This window comes from Chiloscyllium punctatum, chromosome 26 (genome assembly GCF_047496795.1).
Source record: "Chiloscyllium punctatum isolate Juve2018m chromosome 26, sChiPun1.3, whole genome shotgun sequence".
NCBI lineage: Eukaryota > Metazoa > Chordata > Chondrichthyes > Orectolobiformes > Hemiscylliidae > Chiloscyllium > Chiloscyllium punctatum.
This window is the reverse complement of record NC_092764.1, coordinates 64,604,368-64,620,653: the sequence shown is the minus strand read 5'-3', so window position 1 is coordinate 64,620,653 and position 16,286 is coordinate 64,604,368. Positions and strand designations below refer to the sequence as shown.

The 16,286-nt window shown below is 44.1% G+C and overlaps 1 protein-coding gene across 1 annotated transcript; it reads right to left on the bottom strand.

Annotated features, from left to right (window-relative positions):
- Positions 1 to 7,658: 7,658 nt before the first annotated feature.
- LOC140496201 (monocyte chemotactic protein 1B-like) lies at positions 7,659 to 8,696 on the bottom strand. The gene is made up of 3 exons (XM_072595701.1): positions 8,627 to 8,696; positions 8,011 to 8,134; positions 7,659 to 7,858 (listed from the first exon to the last, which is right to left on the bottom strand). Exons 1-3 carry the CDS (start codon positions 8,694 to 8,696, stop codon positions 7,756 to 7,758), a joined length of 297 nt encoding a protein of 98 aa, XP_072451802.1. The 3' UTR covers positions 7,659 to 7,755.
- Between the last annotated feature and the right edge of the window lie 7,590 nt (positions 8,697 to 16,286).

The following is a 16,286-nucleotide window of genomic DNA, read 5'->3' as shown; positions in this document are numbered from 1 at the left end:
AAAATCCCCAAACCAGACTGCTCAGACAAACCCATTGTTTCTGCCTGTTGATTCCCCACAGATCACATCTCTTCCTATCTCAATTCAGTTTTTGCTTCCCTTGTCCAGTCCCTTCCCACTTACGTCTGTGATTCCTCTTTATGGAAGGAATAACATAAAGAGGATGTTATTTTTATCATCCTGTTCAGAATTTCCCGTTCAGGGGCTCCAGTCTCCCCCTCTTTATCACGGACGTGCAATCCCTTTACACATCCATCCCCCATCAGGATGGTCTCAGGGCTGTCCATTCTTCCTGGGAAAAAGGCTGAAACCATCCCCATCTACCACCACTCTCCTCTGCCTGGCCGAGCACATCCTCACCCTGAACAACGTCTCTTTTAACTCCTCTCACTTTCTTCAGGTTAGAGCTGTGACTGTGAGTACCCACATGTGTGACGATGCTATCACTTTAATCAGGTTGTTTTGTCCTTGGGATGTTTTTCAGACAGATCGTAAAGGAAAAGATGCTGAGGGCTCCAATAAGAGTCCAGGTTTAACAATGGCGGGGGAGTAGCCAGTTCCCCCATCTCGGACGTTTTCTTGTTTGGTTTCGCTGTGGCAAGTACAAGATGCCGGAGACCAGGAAAGGTTGCAAACTTCAGCAGCTGATTCCTGACTGACTTCTCTCTGAAATCTCTTTGAATATTGTTACCTCCTACCTGTAAGAATCTGTGTTTCAATTTACCTTTCTCTCAAGGAGTGTGTTTATGGAATGTTACTGGATTGAAACAGTTCCTTAGTTAAGTTGGTGTATCGAGATGGTTAAGTTTCCAATAGTTAAGTTATTGTGTTGATTTTGATTGTGTTTCAACTGTGATGTTTAAATAAATTCTGCTTTGCTTAAAGCCAAGTGATTTACAGTCATAGAGATGTACAGCACGGAAACAGTCCCTTCGGTCCAACACGTCCATGCTGACGAGATATCCCAACCCAATCTCGTCCCACCTGCCAGCACCCGGCCCACATCCCTCCAAACCCTTCCTATTCATATACACATCCAAATGCCTTTTAAATGTTGCAATAGTACCAGCCTCCACCACATCCTCTGGCAGCTCATTCCATGCACGTACCACCCTCTGTGTGAAAAAGTTGCCCCTTAGGTCTCTTTTATATCTTTCCCCTCTCACCCCTCTAGTTCTGGACTCCCCGGCTCCAGGGAAAAGACTTTGTCTATTTATCCTATCCAAGCCCCCCATAATTTTGTAAACCTCTATAAGGTCAGCCCTCAGCCTCCAACGCTTCAGGGAAAACAGCCCCAGCCTGTTCAGCTTCTCCCTGTAGCTCAGATCCTCCAACCATGGCAACATCCTTGTAAATCTTTTGTGAACCCTTTCAAGTTTCACAACATCTTTCTGATAGGAAGGAGACTGGAATTGCAGTGGCCTAACCAATGTCCTGTACAGCTGCAACATGACCTCCCAACTCCTGTACTCAATACTCTGACCAATAAAGGAAAGCATACCAAATGCTTTCTTCACTATCCTATCTACCTGTGACTCCACTTTCAAGGAGCTATGAACCTGCACTCCAAGGTCTCTTTGTTCAGCAACACTCCCTAGGACCTTAACATTAAGCGTATAAGTATAAGCTAAGATTTGCTTTCCCAAAATGCAGCACCTCACATTTATCTGAATTAAACTCCATCTGCAACTTCTCAGCCCATTGGCCCATCTGCTCCAGATCCTCTTCTAATATGAGGTAAGCCTCTTCGCTGTCCACTACACCCCCAATTTTGGTGTCATCTGCAAACTTACTAACTGTACCTCTTAAGCTCGCATCCAAATCATTTATGTAAATGACAAAAAGTAGAGGACCCACCATTGATCCTTGTGGCACTCCACTCGTCACAGGCCTCCAGTCTGAAAAACAACCTCCCACCACCACCCTGATCTACTGCATCACACCTGGAATAGCCACACCACATCTTCTTTGAAAATAAGACAAAATTAGAGTCTAGGCTACTTTTTAAAATATCTGGAGGGATTCTGGCCTGGTCCATAATACACAGCTCCAGTTATGCCTCTCTCTTTGTGAGCTATATGGAACAATTTGTTCCAGTCCTATTCCAGCCCACACCTACAGCACTTTCTCCAGTCTATCAATAGTATCATCGGTGCTGCTTCCCTTTCTTACCCGGAATTCACAAGGTTTATTAATTTCGCTTCCAATTTCCACCCCACCCTCACCTACACCTGGTCCATCTCTGTCTCCTCCCTTCCTTTCCTCGACATCTCTGTTTCCATTTCTGGGGATAGGCTGGCCACCAATGTCCCCACAAACCTATGGAATCTCACAGATACCTTGCCTACACAATCTGATAAAGGGCTCCTGCTTGGACCTTCCTGAGCACCCTGTCAACTATGGTGCTAGGGAATCCTTGGTTGAGGAAGAAGGTGGACATTTTGGATGCTCCCATGTCGAAGACGGTATCATTAGCACAGCTGTGATAGAAATGGAGGAACTCAGAGTATGGAATACAGTTCTTCCATACTGAGGATATATAGGCAAGATTAGAATGATGCTGGAAAAGCACAGCAGTTCAGGCAGCATCCAAGGAGCAAGAAAATTGACGTTTTGGGCAAAAGCCCTCCTCTTTCCTGATGGAGGGCTTTTGCCCGAAACGTCAATTTTCCTGCTCCCAGGGTGCTGCCTGACCTGCTGTGCTTTTCCAGCACCACACTAATCTAGACTCTGGTTTCCAGTATCTGCAGTCCTCACTTTTGCCCCCCTTCACTCAATCTCATCGATAAACATTTGCTGTTCATGATATGGTCTTCTCTACATTGGGGAAACAAAGGGTAGACTGGGTGACTGCTTCACAGAACACCAGTGTTTTCCACCAGACAGACCCTGAACCTCCCATTGGCTGTCACTTCAATGCACCACCTTGGCCCCTCCTAACATCTTTGTCTCAGGCTTGTTGAAGTGCTCCAGTTAGACTCAGCACAAGATGGACGAACAGCACCTCATTTTCCACTTGGGAGCACTCCAGCCTTCTTGGACTCAATATTGAATTCAATGATTGTAGAGCATGAGGTGCCTTGTCCTTAACCCAACCCCGGCACACCAGACCTTGTTATCACCAGGTCTGTTTTTACACACAACCCATTGTTAGCCACTAATAATCCCCATTGGCCCTTCACTCTCCCAGGCTGACCGGTATCCATTTATTTGCCAGTCCAACTGTTCTTTTTTCTCTTTGGGCTTTATCTCCACCTATCGTTCACTCTTTATCTCCTCCGCCCACATTAGCCACTCCATTAAAAACAACTTTTTCCAAGCTAGCATCAATTCTGAAGATGGGTCACTGGACCTGAAACGTTAATTCTGATTTCTCTCCACAGGTGCAGCCAAATGTGCTGAGATTTTCGAGCAATTTCTATTTTTGTTTCTCATTTCCAGTATCAGCAGTTCTTGTGGTTTGTAATTTATGTGCAAGGTTTGTCAGTGACGCTGGGGTTATTCCCCATGGAACGAAGAAGATTGAGGGGAGATGTGATCAAGGTGAATGGAATTGTTGGTTTGGATCCCAATCGACAAGTAAATCAATGGGGTGACCAGAACTGTACACAATATTCGATGTGGGGCCGCACCAGCGTTTTGTATAGTTGCAGCATGACATTGCAGCTCCGGAACTCAATCCCTCCACCAATGAAACCTAACACACCTTATGCCTTCTTAACAGCACTCTCCACCTGGGTGGCAACTTTCAGGGATCTATGTACATGGACTCCAAGATCCCTCTGTACATCCACACTACCAAGAATCTTTCCATTGACCAAGTACTCTACCTTCCTGTTTTTCTTCCCAAAGTGCTTCACCTCACATTTAGCTGCATTGAACTCCATTTGCCACCTCTCAGCCCAATTCTGCAGTTTTATCCAAGTCCCCCTGCAATCTGTAACATTCTTCCACGCTGTCCACTACTCCACCGACTTTAGTGTCGTCTGCAAATTTACTGATCCATCCACCTATGCCTGCGTCTAAGTCATTTATAAAAATGGCAAACAGTAATGGTCCCAAAACAGATCCTTGTAGCACATCACTAGTAACTGGACTCCAGGCTGAATATTTTCCATCAACCACCACTCGCTGCCATCTTTCAAAAAGCCAAACTGCTAAATCATCCTCAATTCCATGCCTCTGTATTTTCTCCAACAGCCTACCATGTGGAACCTTATCAAAGGCTTTACTGAAGTCCTTGTATACCACAACAACTGCCCTACCCTCATCTACATACTTGGTCACCTTCTCAAACAACTCAGAGGTTTGTGAGACACAACCTGACCTTGACGAAACCATGTTGACTATCTGAAATCAAATTGTTGCTTGCTAGATGATTATAAGTCCTATCTCTTATAATCCTTTCCAAAACCTTTACTACAACAGAAGTAAGGCTCACTGGTCGATAATTACCTGTGTCATCTCTGATGCCCTTCTTGAACAAGGGCACAACATTTGCAATCCTCTGGTACTAAACCCGTAGACAATGATGACTCAAATATCAAAGCCAAAAGCTCCGCTATCTCCTCCGTAGCTTTGCAGATAATCCTCAGATAAATCCCATCCGGCCCAGGGGACTTGTCTACTTTCACTCCTTCTAGAATTGATAAAACCTCTTTGTAACTAACCTCGATCCTTTCTAGACTAATATCTCCTATCTCATTCTTCTCCTCTACAATGTTCTCCTTTTCCTGAGTGAACACCAATGAGAAATGTTCGTTTAGCACTTCTTCGATCTCCACAGGGTCCACACTCAACTTCCCACTTCTGTCTTTGACTGGCCCTATTCCTACCCTAATCATCCCTTTATTCCTCACATACCTATAGAAAGCTTTAGGATTCTCCTTTATTCTCTTTGCTAAAGACTGCTCATGTCCTCTCTTTGCTCTTAAACTCTCTCCTTAAATTCTTCCTAGCTCATCTGAATCTCTCCATCTGAACCATCTCACCTCATCAACACATAAGCCTCCTTCTTCCGCTTAACAAGGGATATAATTTCTGGAGTAAACCAAGGTTCCCTGACCTTATCACTTCCTCCCTGCCTGACAGGGACATACCTATCAAGGACACGCAATATCTGTTCCTTTAACCAGCTCCACATTTCAATTGTCCCCATCCCCTGCATTTTACTGCCCCATTCTATGCATCCTAATTCTTCCCTAATCACATTATAATTGCCCTTGCCACATCGATAACTCTAGCCCTGTGGCAAGTACCTATCCCTTTCCATCGCTAAACTAAATGTAACTGAATTATGGTCACTCTGTCAAAAGTGCTCACCAGCCACTAAATCAGACACCTGGCCTGGTTCATTACCAAGCACCAGATCCAGTGTGGCCTCCCCTCTTGTCGGCCTTTCGACATACTGTGTCAAGAAACCCTCCTGTTCACATTGGACAAAAACTGATCCATCCGATGTACTAGAGTTATAGCATTTCCAGTCTCTGTTGGGGAAGTTAAAGTCCCCCATAATGACCATCCTGTTCCTTTCACTCCTGCCTGGAATTGATTTGCCAATCCTCTCCTCCACTTCCCTGGAACTCTGCGAAGGCCTATAAAACACGCTAAGCAGAGTTTGCCAGGTTATAACCTCTCAATTAATAACCTCTCAATTAATACTCATAGCTTTAACTAACAAACACTGTACACATACTCACTCATCTAATAAACCACCCTCTCTGTTGGTACTCCCCCAAATTAGATTGATCGAATCCCTGCTGGAAGACTGGAAAATTCCAAATATTATAGCCTTGTTCAAACAAAATTGTAAAGATAATACAGGCAATTCCAGACCAGTCGGTTAAAGTTCAGTGATAGGGAAACTTCCACAAACAATTATTTGGAATAGGATCAGAAGTCACATGGAGAAGGATGGGTTGATTAGGAACAGTCAGCATGGATTTATAAAAGGGAAATTGTGTCTAACTTACTGAAAATGTTGGAAGAGATAGTGGAAAGGGCTGATGAGAGTAACACTGTTGCTTTGGTGCACGTGGCTTTTCTGAAAGTGCAGGACCACACACCAGCTTTGAGGAAAGTTATAAGTCATGGTGTAAAAGGGACAGTGTTGAAGTCAATACAAAATTGGCTGAGTGATGGGAAATAAACAGTCATGAACAATGGAGACTTTTCATGTGGAGGCAGGTTCATATTGGAGCTCCCGGGACTGGAACCCTTGCTTTTCCTGATGTAAATTAATGGTAATGATACATTAAGTTTAAAGGGGTTGTAGGGACAGAGGGCACTGGGTGTGAATGTGCACAGATCATTGAAGGTGGCAGGACAGGTGGAGAGAGCAGTTAATAAAGCAGACAATGTTCTTGACTTATACCAGGGTCATGGAGTACAAGGTGTGACACTTGGAGACCCCAGCTGAAGTATTGTGTGCGGTTGTGCGTGTCACTATAAGAAAGACATGAATGCAATGGAGAGAGTTCATAAGAGGGTCACAAGTCTGGATGAGGAACGTCAGTTATGTGGATGGGCTGGATAGAAAAAGGCTGACAGGAGATCTGATACCGGCTTCCACACCTCTGAGGGGGCAGGAAGGGTTAGACTTGGAAACGCTGTTGATGTTCGATAATGAATTGAGGATAAGAGAGCACAGATTTAAAGCGATCTAGAAATGAAACAAGGGTGAGGTGAGGAGAAGGTTTTTAGTCGGAATGTATTGCTTAGAAATATAGAGAAGGCAGATTCAGTTGAGGTTTTCAAGAGAGCATGAGATAATTATTTGGATAGAAACACTGGGTAGAGTTACAGAGAAAAAAACATGGGGTTATCACTCTCTTCTAATTCTCATTTGGAGAGTCAGTGTGCAGGCAATGGTTGAATGGCTGAAACAGCCTCTCAGCATTTAACCTGTCAAGCCCTTTCAGAATCCAATGTTTCAATGAGATCACCTCTCAGTTTTCTAAATTCCAGTCAGCAGAATCCCAACCTGTTTAGCCTTTGCTCAGGAAACAATCCCTCCATCCCGTGGAACACTCTCGGGAACCTTTTCTGAACTACCTCCCATGAGTACCAAAACTGCTTATGGTACTCCAGATGTGGTCTCACTAGCAACTTGTGCAATTGCAGTAAGTCAGCAAACAGCAAGGGCCCTGATCCCTGTGGGACCACTGGACACAGACTTCTCGTCAGAAATACACCTCTCAACTATCCCCCCTGCTTGACCTCCCCGTGACAAAACCATCTAGTTGTTCTTGATTAATCTCTCCCTCTCCAAACGCAGATTAATTCTGTTCCTCAGAATTGCCTCTAATCAGTTCCCTACCACTGGGGTCAGTTGTGAGGCGGGGACAGGCAGACTCAAAGCTCTGAACTGCCGGAATTCCTCACATCCGTTTAGCTTCCATTGGCTGGAGTGGCCAGGGAGGATGAAATTCACAAATCACCAATGACAAGCTTGGGTTTGAAGGTGAATTAACTTTATTGGAAGACATTTGGGCAATTCAATCCACACAGAGAAAACTGACAGAAACCACAGACAAATCAACAGACCGTAGCTCATCAATTATCCAAAAAGAAATATTCTATACGTACAATGCAAACTCTATATAATCTTTATATACTCTTTTTGATAATTTATAAAGCTGCAGAACACCAGCTGCAGAAATTTTAAAAAGTTTCAGTTGATACAAAAGTTTGTATATGTTCAGGATCAGATGTTGTCCAGCATCACCAAACCCCAGGGGTTATTGAAGATCAGGTTCAATCCATTTCAATCCCCTGTTTGTCCAGCTCTGTCAGTCGATCCTGCACCCACGGATGTTTCGGATCTGCACACACCAGGCGACCAGCTACGGTCTGGAATCTGTGAAGTGGAAAAGGCAAATGTCAGTGGCGGCTCACTCCTGATCCCAGGACAGAATACAATGTAGAAGGAGTGGATTTCTCCAACTACAATCCCAGTGAAGCGAGTCTCAGACAGAAGGAACCTTTCAATGAGCAGGAATCAATACTCACATGATAGCGTCGTGGGAACAGTAGAAAGAGCTGGGAGTGTTTATGTAACTCACAATACGGGCTAGTGGCAATTCTGTTCGGATATAACGCTCACAGCACAGCGTACCCACGGGAATACTGGGAGCTGAAACAGACAAGTGGAGAAAGCAATGGGAATTCAGGTATCACAGACTGTCACAATATTTAATCATAAATTACATTCATTCCCAAGTCATGCTGAGCCCAATTGAGAATGAACTGCAGAGTGAATGAGATTAAATTCCCTACAGTGTGGAAACAGGCGCTTCATCCCAACACCGACCCTCTGAAGAGTAACCCACCCAGACCCATTCCCCACCTAACACTATTGGCAATTTAGCACAGCCAATTCACTTAACCTGCACATCTTTGGACTGTAGCAGGAAGCCCACACAGACTGTCACCTGAGGCTGGAATTGAACCCAGGTCCCTGGGGCTGTACAGTAGCAGTGCTAACCAATAAGCCACAGTGGGGATTCAGTTATCACAGACTGTCACAATATTTAAACATACATTGCATTCTTTCCCAGGTCACACTGAGCCCAATTGAGAATGAACTACAGAGTGAGTGACAGTGAGAGAAGAATGAATGACTGACCTGCTGAGAGCTGTTGAGCACAGATGCTGACGGTGAGGCCAAGAGCAACGATGACAAGGAGCAGTTTCATTGTGTCTGAGCTGGAGAGTGTCAGTGAGTGCACTGTCTGTATCTTACTTGCTCGGACCTTGTCTGCTGTTACATTTATACAGGAAACTGGTCACACCGTCACAGCTATTTCTGGAGTTTGACTCAATGTCAATTTCCACCACTCTCCCCAGAACCATGGGGGGAATTTTGTGGACTCATAGGTTTTCTGATGAGGTTAAAGGTGGTTCCAATGGAAATCCAAAGTGTCAGCAACAATTAATCAGATTGAACCTCAAAGAAGATAAGGATTCTGGGGGCTGGGGTGATGAGGGGAAAATAACGGCAAATGGAAGTTGATTGAAACAAGGTCTGGTGGTTATTGAGTGAGAAATCCATAGCCTCATACAACACAGAAAAGACCCTTCGGCTTATTAAGTCTGCACTGACATAATTACCACTAAAGGTGCACGAATGTCTTGCACTTGTCCCATATCCTTGTATCTTGTGATATTTGAAATGCTCAGCCAAATACTTTTTAAAGGTTACCAGGTTTCCAGCCTCCAGGAAGTGCATTCCAGATTCCCACCACCCTCCGACTGAAAATGTTTTTTTTTCCAAATCCCCTCTGAATCTCCTGCCCTGTACCCTAAAACTATGCCCCCCTTGTGATTGACCCCTCAACCAAGGGGAACAGCAGCTCTCCACTCACCCTGTCCATCTTATACACCTCAATCATGACCCCTCTCACTCTTCTCTGCTCCACAGAGATCAATCCAAGCCAATCAAATCCTTACAGCTCCATTTCTTCATCCCAGACAACATCCTGGTGAACCTCCTCTGTAACCCCTATAATGTTATCACATTTTTCCTGTGTTAATGTGACCAGAACTGCACATAGTACTCCAGTTATGGACTGACCAAAGCTCTGTACAACTCCAACATTGTCTCCTTGTTCTTATACTCTGTGTCATGACTGATGAAAGCAAGTGTCCCTAATACCTTTTTAACTTTCCCATTCACATCCTCTGCCGATTTCAGGGATCTGTGAACAATTATGCTCAGATCTGCGTGTTCTTGTAAACTACCCAGTGTCCTGCCATTCATCAATTATTCCCGCAACTTGTATCTTCTTCCCAAGTGCAATACTTCACACTTATCAGGGTTAAGTACCACCTCCCACTGGTCTGCCCCCTTACCAACCCATCCATACCTTCCTGTAACCCACCCGATCTTATATACCTCTATTTAGCGCCCCCCCTTCCCCACCTCCCCTCAGTCTCCTACGCTCTATAGAAAAAGTCCTAGCTTGTCCAGCCTCTCCCTATAATTCAGTCCCTTGAGTCCAGGTCCCATCATTGTAAAATCCTTCTGCACTCTTTCCAGTTTAATAACATCCTTCCTATCGCAAGGTGGCCAAAACTGAACACAATGCTCCAAGTGCGGCCTCACAGACATCCTGTTATAACTGCAACATAACTTCCCAACTTCTCTACTCAGTGCCCTGACTGATGAAGGCCAGTGTGCCGAAAACCTCCTTCCCTGCCCCGTCTGCCTGGGACTCCACTTTCAGAGAATCATGTACCTGAACTCCAAGGTCCCCCTGTTCCACCCCACACCTTTAATGCCCTACCATTCACCATGAGACTCCTGCCTTGATTTGACTTTCCAAAATGCAAGACCTTACACTTATCTATATTAAACACTATTTTCCATGTCTCGGCCCACTTCCCCAGCTGATCAGGGTCCTGCTGCAATTTCCCTCACGTCCCTCACTGTCCATGATATCTCCTATTTTAGTGACATCAGCAAATGCTCATTCCCATTGGATAAATCAGTGGGTAAAATCCTCAACAAATACTTTACCTCAGGATTCACAATGGAGAAGGACATAGTGGGTGGCGAGTCTCGGGAGGAATATGTTGATATTCTGTGACATCGTGAGATACAAAAGGAGTTGATGAGTGTTTTAAAAAGCATTAAGGGAGACAAGTCTCCAGGACCAGATAGTATCTATCCCAGAGTGCTGAGGGAAGCAGGTGAGGAAATTTCTGGAGCTTTGTACAAGATCTTTCTATCCTATTTAGTCACAGGAGATAGAACATAGAAAAATACAGCGCAGTACAGGCCCTTCGGCCCTCAATGTTGCGCCGACCGAAGCCTACCTAACCTACACTAGCCCAATAACCTCCATATGCTTGTCCAATGCCCGCTTAAATGACCATAAAGAGAGAGAGTCCACCACTGCTACTGGCAGGGCATTCCATGAACTCCCAACCCGCTGAGTAAAAAATCTACCCCTAACATCTGTCCTATACCTACCACCCCTTAATTTGAAGCTGTGTCCCCTAGTAACAGCTGACTTCATTAGCGGAAAAAGGTTCTCACTGTCAACCCTATCTAAACCCCTCATCATCTTGTACACCCTATCAAATCTCCCCTAAACCTTCTTTTCTCCAATGAGAAAAGCCCCAAGTGCCTCAGCCTTTCCTCATACGATCTTCCTACCATGCCAGGCAACATCCTGGTAAACCTCCTCTGCACTCGTTCCAATGCCTCCACATCCTTCCTATAGTATGGCGACCAAAACTGCACACAATACTCCAGATGAGGCCGCACTAGAGTCTTATACAACTGCAACATGACCTCAGGACTCTGGAACTAAATTCCTCTACCAAAAAAGGAGGTAAAAACAATGACTGCAGATGCTGGAAAGCAAATACTGGATTACTGGTGCTGGAAGAGCACAGCAGTTCAGGCAGCAAGAAGGGCTTTTGCCCGAAATGTCAATTTCGCTGCTCATTGGATGCTGCCTGAACTGCTGTGCTCTTCCAGCACCACTAATCCAGTATATCCTCTACCAATAAATCCCAGTACACCATATGCCTTCTTCACAGCACTATTTACCTGGGTGGCAACTTTCAAAGGTGCCCCAGTGGATTGGAGAATAGCCATTGTTGCTCCTTTGTTGAGAAGTGCATTAGGGATATTCTGGATATTACAGGGCAGCGAGCCTTACGTCAGTGGAAGGGAAATTGTTGGAGAAAGTTCTTAGTGGCATAGTGTACAGATGATGGTTTCTCTACCAACATCAGCAAAATGAAGGAGCTGGTGATTGAGTTCAGGAGGACATGCTGGCCCCTGTGTGGATCAATGGTGCTGAAGTGGAGATGGTCAAGACCATCAATTTCTGGGGGTGATGATCACCAACAATCTGGCCTGATCCACCCAATGGTCAAGAAAGCACAACAATGCCTCTATTTCCTCGTGATGCTAAGGAAATTCAGCATATGCACAAGGATGCATCAATCGTTATAGCTGCACTACAGAAAGCATCCGATCTGGATGCATCATCGTGTGGTAAAGCATCTATTCTTCCCAAGACTGGGTGAAACTCCAGAGAGTCATGAAGATAGCCCAGTCAACTATACAAATTCGCCTTTCATCCATTGACTCTGTCTATGGTACCCCTTACCTCAGGAAAGCAACCAACATGATCCAAGGCTCCTCCCATCCCGGTGATTCTCTCTCCCACCCTCTTCGATCACGCAGGGGAGATAAACATTTAAACATTTAAATACCCACTCATATAGATTCAAGAACAGCCTTTTCCCCCTCTGTTATCAGACCTTGCAAATGTTAATACTGATTCTCTCTCTCTCCTTCACTATCAGTCTCTCTCACTCTTTCTCTCTTTCTGCACTGTCCAGGACAAAGGAGTCCACTTGATTGGTTCCACATCCACAAGCATACACTCCCACCACCACTGATGCTCAGTAGCAGTAGTGTGCACTGTCTCCAAGATGCACTGCAGAAATTCACTTACGATCATTGGACACCATTTTATGGGAATGTCACCACCTGCAAGTTCTCATCTTAAGTTGGAAATATATTGCTGTTCTTTCAATGTCACTGGGTGAAAGTCCTGTAACTCCTGCCCTAAGGGCATTGTGGGTCAACCAACAGCACATGAACTGCAGTAGTTCAAGAAGGCAGCTCGCTACCACCTTCTCAAGGGAAAATAAGGTTGGGAAATAAATGCTCGCAAGTTAGCAATGCCTATGTCCCATGAGTGAATTTGAAGCAAAATTCAGGGTATAAACTATCAGTAAATAATAGGAAGACAAAGGGTCCCAACACTGATCTCCACTAACCCCAAATGTCACTCATTCGGAAAGCATCTATTGATCACTATATGTTTCCTGCCACTCAGCCAATTTTGCTATTGCCCCTTTTAATCCTGTGCACTAAACCTTTTCTCACAAGTCTGTTTTGTGACATTGCACCAAACACGTTTCAAAAGTCCATATTATACCAAATCAATAGCATAATTCTGATTAACCTTTTGTTACCTCTTCAATAATTCAGCAACTTAAGTTAATCTTAACCAATCCACCTTGGCTTTCCTTCATGAAACCATGATAGTCCATGTTATTAACTTTGCCCTGAATTCATGTTGTTGGAAGTTCCAGAATCACCAAAGTGAAGATGGACAGAGATGTACCCATATGGAATGAGCTGCCAGTGGACGTGGTTGAGGCAGGTACATTAACAACATTTAAAAGGCATTTGGACAAATACATGGATGGGAAAGGTTTAGAAGGATATGGGCCAAGTGTAGGGAAACGTGGATGGACATTTTGGTCAGCATGGACCAGTTTGGACCAAAGGGCCTGTCTCTGTGCTGGAGGATTCTTTGACTCTATGAGATGGATTTTGGCGTCTTCATCCATGGATCACAAAAATTATCATCTAAGTTCAGTGGGTGTTGGGAAAGCAAAGGGAATGTTGGCCTTTATTTCAAAGGAAATGGAAGCTAAAAATCAGAACTAAAACTATACAAGGCACAAGTTACACCGCAGCTGGAATATGATGAAAAGTTTTTTTTCTGCCTATCGAATGTATCTTTGCATTTGACGCAGTATAGAGAAGGTCCATGCGGCGGATTGTGAGTATGGAGGAATATTCTGATGAGAAGCGATTGAGTAAGTTGACCCTGCACTCATTGGGGTTTAGAAGAACAAATGTTGACCTTCCTTAAACACGCAAGATTCTCAGGGGACTCAACAGGTATATGCAGAAAGGTCTCCCTTTGTGGGAAAGTCTAGGACCAGAGAGTATCATCTCAGAATGAGGGGTTTCCCATTTAAAACAGATGAGAAGGAATTTCTTCTCTCAACAGGTAATGAATCTGTAGAATTTTTTTTACTGTAAAGGGTTACAGAGACTGGATCATTAATTAAGGCTAATTGGACAAATTTTTGATCAGTAAGGAAATCAATGCTTATAGAGAAAAGGCATGAAATCAGAGTTGAGGATAATCAGATCATCAATGATCTGTTTGAACTCTGGAACCAAATTGATGGGCTGAATGGGAGAAAGTGAGGACTGCAGATGCTGGAGATCAGAGCTGAAAATGTGTTGCTAGAAAAGCGCAGCAGGTCAGGCAGCATCCAAGGAGCAGGAGAATCAACGTTTTGGGCATGAGCCCTTCTTCAGGAACTGATGCCCGAAACGTCGATTCTCTTGCTCCTTGGATGCTGCCTGACCTGCTGCGCTTTTCCAGCAACACATTTTCAGCTTTGATGGGCTGAATGGCCTATTTCTGCTCCTACATTTGAGTTGCTTGAAATCTCCCAACATCAAAAGTACTTTGCTTTCATGTGGACAAGGAAACCTTCTGCTGATTACTACAAACCATCCTCCCTGATGAGTCAGTTCTTCTCCATGTTAAATAACACATGCAGGAAGCACTGTCATTGGCAAAGATGCAAAATCTACTCTCGCTGATGGATTTCAATCTCAACCACCAAGTGTGGCTTGGCAGCAGCATTACTCATCGAACTGGTCAGGACCTAAAGAAGATAGCTGCTAGACTGAATCTGCAGCAGATGGTGAGGGAACCAACGTAATGAAAAACATACTTGACCTCATCCTTAAACATTTGCCCACTGCAGATGGATCTGTCCATGTCAGTGTCAGTAAGGTGATCATTGCATAGTCCTTTTGGAGACTCCTTTAATCTTACTCTTTTTATATTTATAGTTATAGAGTCATACAGAACAGAAACAAACCATTTGGTCCAAATTGTCCCTGTCAACCAGATATCCTAAACAGAACTAGTCCCATTTGCTAACATTTGGCCCAGATCTCTTGAAATCCTTCCTATTCATATACTCATCCAGACAAATTTTAAATGGATGTAGAACCCCAACCCGAGGTACAAATCTTCTCAAAACCTGCCTTTTTAAGTGTTGTAATTGTGCCCGCCTTCACCACTTCTTCTGGCAGCTTATTCCATCTGTGCACCACCCTCTGCATGAAAACATTGCCCCTCAGGATCTTTTTAAATCTTTCCCTTCTCATCTTAAACCTATGGCCTCTATTTTAGGACTCCGCTATCCTGGAAAAAAGACTTTGGCTATTCATCATATTCATACGCCTCATGATTTTATGAACCTCTATAAGGTCATCCCTCAGCTTCTGATGCTTCAGGGAAAAAAGCCCCAGCCTGTTCAGGATTTCCCCACAGCTCAAACCCTCCAATCCTGGCAACACCCTTGTAAATCTTTTCTGCGTCCTTTCAAGTTTAACAGCATCTTTCTGATAGCAGCGAGATCAGAATTGAATGCAGTATTCAAAAAGTGGCCTAACCAATGTCCTGTACAGCCACAACTCGACATCCCAACTCCTATACTCATAGAAGTAACCAATAAATGCAAGTGTACCAATCACCATTCTCACTACCCTGTCAACCTGAGACTTCAAGGAACAACGAACCTGCACCCCAAGATCTCTGTGTTCGGCAACATTCCCTAGAATCCTACCATGAAGTGTATACGTTCACCATTGATTTGCCTTACTAAAATGCAGCACCTAACATTTATTTAAATGAAACTGCATCTACCATGCCTTAGCCCACTGATCCAGTTGATCAAGATCTCACTGTATTTCCAGATAATCTTATTCGCCCAACACTACACCACCAATTTTGGTATCATCTGCAAAATTACTAACCATTCCTCCTACATTCACATCTAAATCATTTATGTAAATGACAAAAAGCAGTGGACCCAACATTGATCCTTGTAGCACACCATAGGTTACAGGTCTCCAGTCCAAAAAATAACCCTCCATCACCACCCTCTGTCCCTTACATTGAACCAATTTTCTATCCAAATTACTGGCTCTGCCTGGATTCCATGTGGTCTAACCTTGCCATCCAATCTACCGTGCAGAACCTGATCAGTGATAAGGAAACTATTGGAAAAAATTCTGAATGAGCAAATTAATACCTACTTGGAAAGGCATGTATTAATGAGAGATAATCAGCATGGCTTTGTCAGAGGGAGGTCATGCCTAACAAATTTGTTAGATTTTTTTTGAAAATGTGTCCAAGTGTGTGTATGAGAGAAGTTTAGTTGCTGCAGCGTACATGGATTTGACAAAGACCCACATGGAAGAATCATTAAGAAGGTTTACAAACAAGGAATTGAGACAATTTTGCCCGATGACTCAGAAACTGGCTTAGTAATCAGACACAAAGAGTAGTGATAGAGGGCTGCTGAGTGACTGGAGGCTGGTGTCCAGCGGTGTACCACAGGGATCAGTACTAGGACCCTTATTGTTTGTT